General features: G+C 39.4%; 1 protein-coding gene across 7 annotated transcripts in view; it reads right to left on the reverse strand.

Annotated features, from left to right (window-relative positions):
• The window catches only part of KIDINS220 (kinase D interacting substrate 220), a 108,367-nt gene that overhangs the window by 81,485 nt on the left and 12,278 nt on the right, over nt 1–14,604 (reverse strand). For 4 of the 7 annotated variants that reach the window (XM_066237244.1, XM_066237242.1, XM_066237240.1 and 1 more), the window contains exons 5-7: nt 12,661–12,759; nt 11,708–11,809; nt 9,056–9,154 (exon numbers count right to left, since the gene is read on the reverse strand). In XM_066237244.1, the coding sequence (XP_066093341.1) occupies nt 9,056–9,154; nt 11,708–11,809; nt 12,661–12,759 (300 nt within the window). The remainder of the gene's footprint in view (nt 1–9,055; nt 9,155–11,707; nt 11,810–12,660; nt 12,760–14,604) is intronic. The other 3 variants (XM_066237245.1, XM_066237243.1, XM_066237241.1) reach the window with 1 other exon arrangement.

Genomic DNA, 14,604 nt, shown 5'->3' on the forward strand with positions numbered 1-14,604 from the left:
TTTCAACAAGGAAGAAATGCAACAGAAGCATGTCTGTCGCATCCACCATATTCCCCGGACTTAGCACCCTCCGACTATCACTTGTTTTTTCCTTACAAAATTTTTTGAAGGGCAAAAAATTCAAAAATGAAGAAGATATCAAGCCCTGGCCGGCTGGCTCAGCGGTAGAGCGTCGGCCTAGCGTGCGGAGGACCCGGGTTCGATTCCCGGCCAGGGCACACAGGAGAAGCGCCCATTTGCTTCTCCACCCCTCTGCCGCGCCTTCCTCTCTGTCTCTCTCTTCCCCTCCCACAGCCAAGGCTCCATTGGAGCAAAGATGGCCCGGGCGCTGGGGATGGCTCTGTGGCCTCTGCCTCAGGCGCTAGAGTGGCTCTGGTCGCAACATGGCGACGCCCAGGATGGGCAGAGCATCGTCCCCTGGTGGGCAGAGCGTCGCCCCTGGTGGGCGTGCCGGGTGGATCCCGGTCAGGCGCATGCGGGAGTCTGTCTGACTGTCTCTCCCTGTTTCCAGCTTCAGAAAAATGCAAAAAAAAGAAAAAAAAAAAAAAGAAGATATCAAACAAGCACTGGTTCAATTTTTCACATCAAAAGATAAAACATTTTTCGGCCCTGGCCGGTTGGCTCAGCGGTAGAGCGTCGGCCTAGCGTGCGGAGGACCCGGGTTCGATTCCCGGCCAGGGCACACAGAAGAAGCGCCCATTTGCTTCTCCAACCCTCCGCCGCGCTTTCCTCTCTGTCTCTCTCTTCCCCTCCCGTAGCCAAGGCTCCATTGGAGCAGAGATGGCCCGGGCGCTGGGGATGGCTCTGTGGCCTCTGCCTCAGGCGCTAGAGTGGCTCTGGTCGCAATATGGCGACGCCCAGGATGGGCAGAGCATCGCCCCCTGGTGGGCAGAGCGTCGCCCCTGGTGGGCGTGCCGGGTGGATCCCGGTCGGGCGCATGCGGGAGTCTGTCTGACTGTCTCTCCCCGTTTCCAGCTTCAGAAAAATGAAAAAATGAAAAAAAAAAAAAAAAAAGATAAAACATTTTTCAAAAATGGGATATACAAATTGCCCTCACGCTGGCAAGAAATCATTAATAATAATGGCAATTAAATTATTTAATAAAGTGTAAACTAGATAGAAGGTGACGGAGGACAATCTGACTTTGGTTGATGGGTATGCAACATATATGAATGACAAGATAATCTGGACATGTTTTCTTTGAATATATGTACCCTGATTTATTGATGTCATCCCATTAACATTAAAAAAAATTATCTATAAAAAATAAATAAATAAAAGTTTATTGACAGTAAGAAAAATTTGTATTTTGTTTTATTCCAAAAACGGACAGAACTTTCCGGTAGACCTTATAATATGGTCTTCTGTCTTTTATAGAAATCTAGAAACCCCATTTTTCAAAAACTCTTATTTCAGTGGTTCTTTCAAAAACACACCTAATTACAATAAATAACCTCATAGGAGAGCCTAACTCATTACCAAAAGTATTCAAAATACTTCTTCAGACTGTGACCTATTTTTTTTCGGTTATTCATTCGGGGCAACACTAGAATCTATGTAAACACAATAAATTAAAATCAATAATAATAAAAAGAAATGTTTCAGTTATTATATCAGCCCCCAAAACTGAGCCATAATTCTTTCACAAATTAAAATAGCAGCCCTTGCTAATTCAGGAAGGAGAGACTAGGAGAGAAGCTCCGGGAAAACAGACTGTCTCATTGTCGGAGCCTGCAAATGCTTATGAGCCTCGACTGCCAACAAGACTGAAGCCTAATATATGACATCGCCATAGAGACTTATCAATTGCAAATCTCTACCTAAGCGTGCCACAGGGGCAGAGCCTGGGGTACAGAGTCACTGACCAGGAAGAAGGAGAGGAAAGAAAATGGAAGACGTTAGCCTCTCAAAATCAAGAAAAATCCACAGACTTTATAACCTTTTCCATTTTTTTTTTGTTGTTGTTGTTTCTTCCATCTTCTTGTCTTGATTATTTTCTTTTTCTTCCACCCTGATTGTTTTATTCTCTGCCCATCTTATTCTTTCCTCTTCTTGAACTACACTACCCATAAGTGTTACATTTCCCATTTTCTTTCTTTTCTTCTTCCTTTCTCTCTATGAGGGTTGCACTCCAAAACCCTTAACTCTCTCTCTCTCTCTCTCTTTTTGTTCTTTTTTCTTCTTTTTGTTTTTCCCCTGTCTTTTTTTCTCCCTCTATATTAGTTTCTTCTTTTCTCCTTTACTTTTCCTCTCATTCAATCCTCAATCACGAACAAATTATTTTATTTGGACAATTATAATAATTTGGAAAAATTATTTAATTTTTCTTTGTGGCACTTTAGGTGCTTTTTACTTCGCTTATTAACTCATTAGCATTCCTCCCAACCCTGGCTCTCCATTCTATCTAGTTTTTGCTCCACTTAATACAATAGTACTTTTTAATTTTTTTTCCTTTTTCCTGTTTCCCTCTTATCCCTCTCATTATATCTCTTAGTCGACCATCACTTACAAGCAAATCATTTTATTCTTGACACAAATTTTTTCCTTTTTTGCATTTTGTGGGTCCCTACCCCTTTTTTGCCCCTTTATCACTTCTCCCCAACTCAAGCCCTCCGTTATAGGTAGCTTTTGTTCCATTTAACACAATATAATTCACAGTTCATCACAATTTTTTCTCAAGGATGAAGGGAGAGGAGAGGAGAAAAAAAGGGGGGGGAATAATAAAATTTCTTTTTTTTCCATTTTTTTCTTTTCTTTTTACTTTTTATTCTTTATTAATTCTCATTAGTACTATCAACAAAACGACCTCAGATGCCATTAAGGAAAAGGAAATTGAATATCATGGATACAAAAGACAGAAAGGTAGCACAGATAGATGAGGAAAAATCTATGAAGAAAAAATTTAATATATTAGAAACCTTGGAGCTAAATAACAGAGAATTTAAAATAGAAATCCTAAAAATACTCAGAGACATACAAGAAACACCGAAAGGCAATTTAGGGAGCTCAGAAAACAACTCAACGAACACAAAGAATATATTACCAAGGAAATTGAAACTATAAAAACAAATCAAACAGAGAGGAAAAACTCAATTCATGAACTGAAAAACGAGGTAACAAGCTTAGCTAATAGAACAGGCCAGTTAGAAGGTAGGATTAGTGACACAGAAGACAAGCAACTTGAGGCACAACAGAGAGGAGAAGAAAGAGACTCAAAAATTTTAAAAAATGAGAAAGCCCTACAGGAATTGTCTGACTCCATCAAAAAGAATAACATAAGAATAATAGGTATATCAAAGGAAGAAGAGAGAGAAAATGGAATGGAGAATATATTCAAACAAATAATAGACGAGAACTTCCCTAGCCTGTGGAAAGAACTAAAGCCTCAAATTCAAGAAGCAAACAGAACACCAAGTTTTCTTAACCCCAACAAACCTACTCCAAGGTACATCAAAATGAAATTGGCACAAACCAACAACAAAGAAAAAATTCTCAAGGCAGCCAGGGAAAAGAAGAATACAACATATAAAGAAAGGCCTATTAGATTATCATCGGATTTCTCAGCAGAAACTCTACAAGCTAGAAGACAGTGGACCCCAATATTTAAAATCCTGAAAGAGAGGAACTTTCAGCCAAGAATACTATACCCATCAAAGCTATCCTTCAAATATGAAGGAGAAATAAAAACATTCACAAATACAGAAAAGATGAGGGAATTTATCATCAGAAAACCCCCACTCCAGGAATTACTAAAGGGGGTTTTCCAACCAGATACAAAGAACAAAACAAAACAAAACCAGAAGTAAAAACTCCACTAAGAACACCAAATTTAAACTGTGACAACAAAAACAAAAAAAGGGGGGGGGGAGGATGGAGATTAACAGTAGCAAAGGACGATGGAATGCAGAAGCACTCATAAGATAGTATACTACAGTGAACATGGTAGGTACCTTTTTCATTACTTAATGGTAACCACTCTTGAAAAAACCACCACAGAAGCGCATGACTTAAAAAAGGTAGCAACAGAGGAAAGAAGTATGGAATACAACCCAACAAAAACAAATGACAGAAAAACAAAAGAGAAGAATCAAACAAGATACAAAACTAAAAGAAAGCAATTTATAAAATGGCAATAGGGAACCCACAAGTGTCAATAATTACACTAAATGTAAATGGATTAAACTCAACAATAAAAAGACACAGAGTAGCAGAATGGATTAAAAAAGAAAATCCAACTGTATGCTGCCTACAAGAAACACATCTAAGCAACAAGGATAAAAACAAATTCAAAGTGAAAGGCTAGAAAACAATACTCCAAGCAAATAACATCCCCAAAAAAGCAGGGGTAGCAATACTCATATCTAATAATGCTGACCACAAGACAGCAAAAGTACTCAGAGACAAAAATGGTCATTTCATAATGATTAAGGGGATGCTCAATCAAGAAGACATAACAATTCTTAATATAAATGCACCAAACCAAGGAGCACCAAAATATATAAGACAGCTAATTATTGACCTTAAAACAAAAACTGACAAAAATACAATCATACTTGGAGACCTCAATACACAGCTGACGGCTCTAGATCGTTCATCCAAACAGAAAATCAAAAAAGATATATTGGCCTTAAACAAAACACTAGAGCACGTGGATATGATAGACATCTACAGGACATTTCATCCCAAAGTGACAGAGTATACATTTTTCTCTAGTGTACATGGAACATTCTCAAGAACTGACCATATGTTGGGCCACAAAAATAACATCAGCAAATTCAGAAAAATCGAAATTATACCAAGCATATTTTCTGATCATAAAGCCTTGAAACTAGAATTCAACTGCAAAAAAAGAGGTAAAAAACCCCACAAAAATGTGGAAACTAAACAACATACTTTTAAAAAATGAATGGTTCAAAGAAGAAATAAGTGCAGAGATCAAAAGATATATACAGACAAATGAAAATGACAATACGACATATCAGAATCTCTGGGATGCAACAAAAGCAGTAATAAGAGGGAAGTTCATATCACTTCAGGCCTATATGAACAAACAAGAGAGAGCCCAAGTAAACCACTTAACTTCACACTTTAAGGACCTAGAACAAGAAGAACAAAGACAACCCAAAATCAGCCAAAGAAAGGAGATAATAAAAATCAGAGCAGAAATAAATGAAATAGAGAACAGAAAAACTATAGAAAAAAATTAATAAAACAAGGAGCTGGTTCTTTGAAAAGATCAACAAAATTGACAAACTCTTGGCAAGTTTCACCAAGGAAAAAAGAGAAAGGATTCATATAGACAAAATCCAAAATGAAAGAGGAGAAATCACCACAGATATCATAGATATACAAAGAATTATTGTAGAATACTACAAAAAACTATATGCCACTAAATTCAACAATCTAGAAGAAATGGATAAATTCCTAGAACAATACAACCTTCCTAGACTGAGTCATGAAGAAGCAGAAAGCCTAAACAGACCAATTAGCAGGGAAGAAATAGAAAAAACTATTAAAAACCTCCCCAAAAATAAAAGTCCAGGCCCAGACGGTTATACTAGTGAGTTCTATCAAACATTCAAAAAAGACTTGGTTCCTATTCTACTCAAAGTCTTCCAAAAAATTGAAGAAGAAGCAATACTTCCAAACACATTTTATGAGGCCAACATAACCCTCATACCAAAACCTGGCTAGGACAGCACAAAAAAGAAAACTACAGACCAATATCTCTAATGAATACAGATGCTAAAATACTAAACAAAATACTAGCAGATCGAATACAACAACATATTAAAAAATAATACACCATGATCAAGTGGGATTCATGCCAGAATCTCAAGCATGGTTCAACAACATACTTAAAACGGTTAACGTAATACACCATATCAACAAAACAAAGAACAAAAACCACATGATCTTATCAATAGATGCAGAAAAGGCATTCCATAAAATACAACACAACTTTATGTTTAAGACACTCAACAAAATGGGTACAGAAGGAAAATATCTCAACATGATAAAGGCCATATATGATAAACCATCAGCTAACATCATATTAAATGGCATAAAACTGAAGGCTTTCCCCCTTAAATCAGGAACAAGACAGGGTTGTCCAATCTCTATACTCTTATTTAACGTGGTGCTAGAAGTTCTAGCCAGAGCAATCAGACAAGATAAAGAAATAAAAGGCATCCATATCGGAAAAGAAGAAGTAAAGGTATCACTTTTTGCAGATGATATGATCGTATACATCGAAAACCCAAGGACTCCACAAAAAGATTACTAGAAACAATAAACCAATACAGTAAGGTCGCAGGATACAAAATTAATATACAAAAGTCCATAGCCTTTCTATATGCCAACAATGAAACATTAGAAAACGAACTCAAAAAAATAATCCCCTTCACGATTGCAACAACAACAACAAAATACCTAGGAATAAACATAACAAAGAATGTAAAGGACCTATATAACGAAAACTACAAAGCATTGTTAAGAGAAATAGAAAAAGACACAATGAGATGGAAAAATATTCCTTGTTCTTGGATAGAAAGAATAAATATAATCAAAATGGCCATATTACCCAAAGCAATATACAAATGTAATGCAATTCCCATCAAAATTCCAATGACATTTTTTAAAGAAATGGAACAAAAAATCATCAGATTTATATGGAACTATAAAAAATCCTGAATAGCCAAAGCAATCCTAAAGAAAAAGAATGAAGCTGGAGGCATTACAATACCTGACTTCGAACTATATTATAGAGCCACGACAATCAAAACAGCATGGTATTGGAGAAAAATAGACACTCAGACCAATGGAACAGAACAGAAAGTCCAGAAATAAAACCACATATATATGGTCAAATAATTTTTGATAAAGGGGCCAACAACACACAATGGAGAAAAGAAAGCCTCTTCAATAAATGGTGCTGGGAAAACTGGAAAGCCACATGCAAAAGAATGAAACTCGACTACAGTTTGTCCCCTTGCACTAAAATTAATTCAAAATGGATCAAAGACCTAAATATAAGACCTGAAACAATAAAGTACATAGAAGAAGACATAGGTACTAAACTCATGGACCTGGGTTTTAAAGAGCATTTTATGAATTTAACTCCAAAGGCAAGGGAAGTGAAGGCAAAAATAAATGAATGGGACTACATCAGACTAAGAAGGTTTTGCTCAGCAAGAGAAACTGACAACAAAATAAACAGACAGCCAACTAAATGGGAGATGATACTTTCAAACAACAGCTCAGATAAGGGCCTAATATCCAAAATATACAAAGAACTCATAAAACTCAACAACAAACAAACAAACAATCCAGTAAAAAAAATGGGAAGAGGACATGAACAGATACTTCTCCCAGGAAGAAATACAAATGGCCAACAGATATATGAAAAGATGCTCATTAGTTATTAGAGAAATGTAAATCAAAGCTGCAATGAGATACCACCTCACAACTGTTAGATTAGCTATTACAACAAGACAGGTAATAGCAAATGTTGGAGAGGCTGTGGAGAAAAAGGAACTCTTATTCACTGTTGGTGGGAATGTAAAGTAGTACAACCATTATGGAAGAAAGTATGGTGGTTCCTCAAAAAACTGAAAATAGAACTACCTTATGACCCAGCAATCCCTCTACTGGGTATATACCCCCCAAACTCAGAAACATTGATACATAAAGATACATGTAGCCCTATGTTCATTGCAGCATTGTTCACAGCGGCCAAGACATGGAAACAATCAAAAAGCCCTTCAATAGACGACTGGATAAAAAAGATGTGCTACATATATATTATGGAATACTACTCAGCCATAAGAAATGATGACATCAGATCATTTACAACAAAATGGTTGGATCTTGATAACATTATACAGAGTGAAATAAGTAAATCAGGAAAAACTAAGAACTGCATGATTCCATAAACAGGTGGGACATAAAAATGAGACTAAGAGACATGGACGAGAGTGTTGTGGTTACGGGGGGGGGGGGGGGGGGGGGGAGAGGGAGAAGGAAAGGAGGAAAGGAAGAGGCACAAAGAAAACTAGATAGAAGGTGACGGAGGACAATCTGACTTTGGGTGATGGGTATGCAACATAATTGAATGACAAGATAACCTGGACATGTTTTCTTTGAACATATGTACCATGATTTATTGATGTTACCCCATTAAAATTAATAAAAATTTAAAAATAAATAAATAAAATAAAATAGCAGCCTTTTCAATGGTTTCTCAGTCAATAATTATACAATCACTCATCATGTGATCCACGTGATCAACTGTCCAGAAAGGAGGAAAAAGAAAGGTATGCCTCCATGCTGCCTGAGACCACGCTGCCTCCACACAGCACTAAACATGACATATTCCTTGAAGGTCGACACTTAGCTTCTGCTAACATGGACAACAGGAGAAACTGGCTGATATGCAAGTAAGTCAGGAACGACTTAGAATTCACATTTTTTGCCTTGTAGTCAGAGATCTGGTAGTATCTCTTCTCAGAACCCTTTATACTCCATCTCACAGGATAGTTATACAAATAGCAGTCCATATTGTTTCTTACATGGTAGGAGGTTTGAACCAATTTTTAAACTTTCTCAGTTGTGACAAGTGATTTCTGATTTTTTAAATCTATTGAAGAAGGAAAATAAGTCACCTCAGAAAATATATAAAAAAATATATTATTTTTAAATTTTAAATAAAAGGAATTTGCATAGGTCCTAGGACAAAACGTTTTCCCACAATTTATGTATTTCAAACTATTTGATTTGAGACTATTTTGATTTACACTACGATTACTGAACAATATTCTTTATAGTTTTAGCCTCCAAAAATATACATGCATTAGCAATAGATCCTTAACAGCAACAATTTCCAGTACATATATCTAGAATATGTTCATCAGGGTAATAAGAGAATGCTGGTTGTTCGAAGTATCACTCCAGAACTGTAGGAAATTTCTCTAGGCATATACTCAGAAAAAGTATTCTCTCTTAAGACTAAAAACACGCCTCCATTCCCAGGGGCTAACCCAGGAAACACACTTACAGCTCCTTCCTGGTCAACGTCGGCCCCTGTGGCCAGTAAGTGTTTCACACATTCCAGGTGGCCCTTGCGTGCAGCCCAAACCAAAGGGGTGGTCCCATACTGTTGAAACAGACAGTACATTCAAAACTGGTGTTAAAGGTGTTTGTAAAGAAAGTAGCTGTCAACACAAATTGTGATAATATCATATTTGAGTATTCTTGGAGTACTGCTTATACCAATCATAATTTTAATCGTAGCTAAATCATATTTTCCCCATTTTATTTCTCCAGAATAGATGAGTAACCACTGCATGAAATACCTTTTAACCAACTTTATCTTTCATCATCAGTGAGTAGCAAATCTTCCCTCACAAAGTCATACACTCTAACTTTGACCAAGCTTGCATTGCTTCCCGTATCTTGAAAGACAATTTAGAGTTCAGCAGTCTGACTACAGGCAGAGTGACAAGCAAGTTCCAGCTATGTGTGAACTCGTGTAATCCTATCACGAGAACCAGTACCAGTGGCAATATCCCATTTTCAGGTAAGCAAAGGAGGCCTTGAGAAGTTAGTTACGGGCTGCAAGTCACAGAGGTATGAGGAGATGGAGCTAGACCCAGGAGCCCGACCAGCCTCAGCCTGTGCCCTCACCCACACCCCACACCAGCGCTGCAGAGGGCAAAGTAAACTGCAGCCTAGGAACTGCGCTCTAATGCACCTTTTGCTGGGATGTGTTACAAAAGGCACCAGAGTATAAATCATGCATAAAATAGCAACGCTTTACCCACCAGGAGTCTGGCAGCCAGAGCCTGTGATCACCGCTCCCACCTCTAACTACACAGGAGGGTACTGCAGAGTGAGTGAGCTTTCAACAAGGGCTGGCCTTCTGTGCGGCCCTGCCCATCGGGCACTCTGGGCTGATGGAAATGCTCCATGTTCTGCACCAGCCACTATGGCAGCCACTACACACCTACGGCTACAGAGCACTTGAAATGTGAGAAGTTTGGGTAATGGAAATATTTTATTCCATCTTATTTTAATTAATTTAAGTCTAAATAGCCAAATGGGCTGGAGGCCACTATCTGGGCAGTGCCACCCTACTGACGACATCACACCTCCCAGTAACCACACTGCTAAACGCCGTCACCTAGGCATTTCTCAGATGAACAGACCTCAGGCAGCCGGAACTGCAAGGCTGACAACACAGCTGTAGGGGCAGGATTCACAGTAGGGCGGGGGGGGGGGGGGGGCGGCAGGCACAGGAGAGGGCAGCAGGTGTCCAGGCCGCAGCCCTGGGGCAGGCTCAGAGAAAGAATAAGAACTGCTGAAGAAATTTCCCCATTTCACTCTCATGTCTACATTCGCCCAGGACCCAATTCTTTTCTAGCCTCTTCCTTTGTGGCTAACATCTTCTCTGGCTGAAATGCCTTCCCTAAGTCTACACATCAAAACTCTGAGCCACCTTCATGATGACATAACTGAGCGCTCATCCCTCTTCCTCTTCCTCTTCCTCTAGAACTGGACTGAACCAGACCAGATGCTGTGAATGACAGCCCCCTTCACTTCAGCCTGCTCCCCAACCTGTGCAGCAGACACTCCCTTTCACCATCACAAAGGATCTGACGTCTGGCAAGACCCTCCTCACCTTGACCCCTGATAAACATACTGGCAGTCGGAACTCAGACTGCCTCAGTAAGTCTCTCTCCCTGTTTTCTCAAACCCTGGCCTCAGCCCCCTATAAACCTAACCCTCACGCGCACTATGGGTCCGCTGTTGTCCTGGTTTCACCTAGAAACATGCTCAGTGATCTCCTCCCACGTCCTCAGTGTTTTCTTCTTCATTCTCTCTTCATACAAACCAGTCTAGGTCTCTCCTATTCTAAGAAGCTTTTCTGACAAGCTGTCCTCTTAAGATATTGTACACAGTGCCTGACTGGTGGTGGTGTAGTGCATACAGCATCAACCTGGGACACTGAGAAGCCAGGTTTGAACGCCTGAAGTCACCGGATTAAGCACGGATTTATCTAGTTTGAGCACAGTTCAACAGCTTGAGGCCAAAGGGGTCACTTAGTCTGCTGTAGCCCACTGGTCAAGGCACATAAAAAAAGCAATCAATAAACAACTAAAGTGCTGCAACTACAAACTGATGCTTCTCATCAATCTCCTTTCCTGTCTGTTTCTCTCTTGCTAATAATAATAATAATAGTAATAATAATACTGTCCACAAGGTAGTCTTGGGGGGTATAAACAGCAGGGGTAGAAACAGAAGCTTCCTCATACATCATACCAGGATTGATGCCTTTAGAATTTTAACTGTGAGAGGGAATTTTATTTTAGAAAGAACACTCTGGCAACAACACGAAAAGCAGGCAGGACTGAAAGTAGGAAGAAAAATTATGACAGAAAAATCCAAATAATGAAGACAGGGAATCATCCCTGTCGATCTACCCGAGAACAAGGAAGGTGGCACATGAAAACAATGGAGGGAGACTTAGTACATAATACACATAAGGGACCCCTCTATTAGATGTGACTATCTACATGAAATATATTAATATATATACAAAGGACATACCCAAGCAGCCTCATGCGATGACATGAAAACACTTGTAGCGTGGACACAGAATGGACCCAACCTGAGAGGCCCCAGAAGCTGAGAGGTCCGGCCGACCTACCTTGTCGGAGCAGTTGACCTTAGCACCGTTCTGCAGCAAGAGGTGCACTATGTCCGCGTGGCCCCGCCCCGCCGCCCAGATGATGGGGTAGACACTGTACTGCTGGGGACAGGAGGGGCGGGGAGGCGGGCAAAGGGGGGAAGGGGCACAGGAGAGGGAAAGAAACAGTCTTTTAGGTGGATATTTACAGCACGCATTTGCTAAGAAAAGTACCTAATAAATGGAATAATACAAAGTAACATTTTAAAAAACAAGTTTCAGACCATTCTCCACTTTAAAAACACACATAATACAATACATGACTGACAGCTAAGATGCACTCAACCTTATATAAATATAGATTATAAACACATTTATTTTTACAGATTTAACACATTTCATGTGACTAGCCAACAGGCAAGACTAACAACAGAAATGTGAGACCTTTCTTACATAACCCTCCCATTAATTTGAATAAAATTTGTTTCAGCTTTGTTGAGGTGTAACTAAAAAGCTGTGAGATATTTAAAGTGTACATGAGTTGATGTACATATATTATATTATGAAAGGACTCCATCTTAATTTGCAGTCTGAGAGCAAGTCTCATGCAGAGTAGTCATGCATGTGTCACCATCTGTGAGAATCCACAAGAAAATGTCTCTTTTCTTAAAAGCAGCGTAGATTAAGAATACATGCCCACAGAAAACAGGCAAGATGACTGAAAGATTTCAGAACTCCTTTGGAATTATATGGATATAATTAACTTTTAAGCTCCAAGAGTTGCCTGGTTGATGATAAAAATGGAGAAACGAGCTTGGAAAAAAATTCTCACAGCATTTTGAAATCACATTCCTCACTGTTATCTTTACAATCCAGATCACTTCCATGCACTATCAAGTGTCAGTAGTCAGTCCTGAGGACTGCCTAAGAGACCTCACCGCCTCCATCACCACTAAGGTTTGGTTAATGCTTACCAGACCGGTGACGCTTGGGTTGGCACCATGAGAAAGCAGCAGCCCGACCACTTCTGCCCAGCCTTTATAACATGCCCACATAAGAGCTGTCCACCCTCCCTAAAAAAAGAAGAGGGGGTAAAATTGTGGATTGTCTCCACACACAAAAATGTTATTAAGGAAGTTCCTTCTGTATTACTTATAAAACTTGCTTTATGAGGGCACTACTGTATAGTTTTAAATTCCCAAGCTCCCCAGAGAAATATACAATAGTACCTAAAACAAGTCAAATTGCTTAAGTCCAGAAATAATTACTCCAAACTTTGTACTATATCATGAAAACTGAAATATGAAACATTCATGCTGAACTTTTTCCAAGATCTATCCTGGTTGTAAAAATTTTTCTTCAGAAAACTTTCTATGTCCCAAAATAGTCTCCTTGTCTGAGTCTAAACTTCTTCCTGAGAGGGGTTCCAGCCACCACAGTCAACCCCTAAATGCTGGCACAACCTTCGCATCCCCAAGCAGACGGGACCTCCTACTGAAGAAGGGACCCTGCCAAGGTAAGATCCATGGGTCAGGGTTTCTAGGCGCGGGCAAAGTCATCCAGTGTGAATAGCAGGATAACTTTCTCCATCCTATGCCACAGAAGCAATTTTCCTTTTTTGAGGAATTTTCTCTTTAGCTACAACGCAATTCAATACAAGAGACCAATGTAATCAAATTACACTAAGAAACAAAAGTTTTGTTTTCTTAAAATTAGTATTTGGACCAATCCACATGTAGTACTGAGACTATAAGCCACTTAATTTTCTGATTTTGTTTCATCATCACTAAAAAGAGATTTAAAATACTTTCCCTAATCTGAAAAAGCCAAAACTGTAGGAAGGGAAAACAGATCAGTGGTGGCGAGGTGTTGGGGAGAGTCAGAGGGGCTGATTATAAAGTGGCAGTGAGAGGGACAGTGAGGAGACTGCTCTGCACAGACCTGTGGCAGCGGGTATATGACACGATGCACTCATCAAAAACCAAAGAACATATGCCATAAAGAGTGAATTTTACTGTATACATTTTTTTCCCGAACTTAGAAGCAGGGAAGCAGGCACACAGACTCCTGCATATGCCTGATCAAGATCCACCCGGCATGCCCACCAGGGGACAATGCTCTGCCTATATGGGGTGTTGCAACCAGAGCCATTCTAGTGCCTAAGGTGGAGGCCGTGGAGCCGTCCTCAGCATCCGGGCCGACTTTGCTCCCACAGAGCCTTGGCTGTGGGAGGGGAAGAAAGAGATAGAGAGAAAGGAGAGGGGGAAGGTGGAGAAGCAGATGGGTGCTTCTCCTGTGTGCCCTGGCCAGAAATTGAACCCGGGACTTCCACACACCAGGCCAACACTCTACCACTGAGCCAACTGGCTAAGGTCTACTGTAATATTTTTTAAAGTCAACTAGAATATGAGAAGATAGAATACAGAAGGGGACAAAGGATATCACAAATGAATCACATAATTATTTAGAAGCTGATGGTAGATAACTTTGGAAAACAATGTTTTGACTGGATATTATAATGGTAAAAACAAAAAGAACTGCATACAAACACTGTAGTTAGTAGGTAAATCTATTTATCTCCACTGTGGGTCAGAAATTCTGGAACTATTTTATTTGTATACCAGTGTTGAACATAAGAAGCAAATATATTGTGTACATAATGAGCACCAGATTTCTCATCATCAGAGAAAGAGCCACAAATTAAGAAAAGGGAGAAGGCTCCAATGGATTGAGTTGGTGGTATCAATCTGGTCTCATATATATATATATATATATATATATATATATATTACAGTATACACACATACACAAATAGATAGATACAAAAATAAATGCATGCATATGCAAGGACCGCTAATCAGGAAAATAAGCAAGGGGAAATACAAGATAAACCTGAGTCTGATGCACCTTGCAGTGTC

The sequence above is a fragment of the Saccopteryx bilineata genome, chromosome 6, assembly GCF_036850765.1.
Source record: "Saccopteryx bilineata isolate mSacBil1 chromosome 6, mSacBil1_pri_phased_curated, whole genome shotgun sequence".
NCBI classification, from domain to species: Eukaryota; Metazoa; Chordata; class Mammalia; order Chiroptera; family Emballonuridae; genus Saccopteryx; species Saccopteryx bilineata.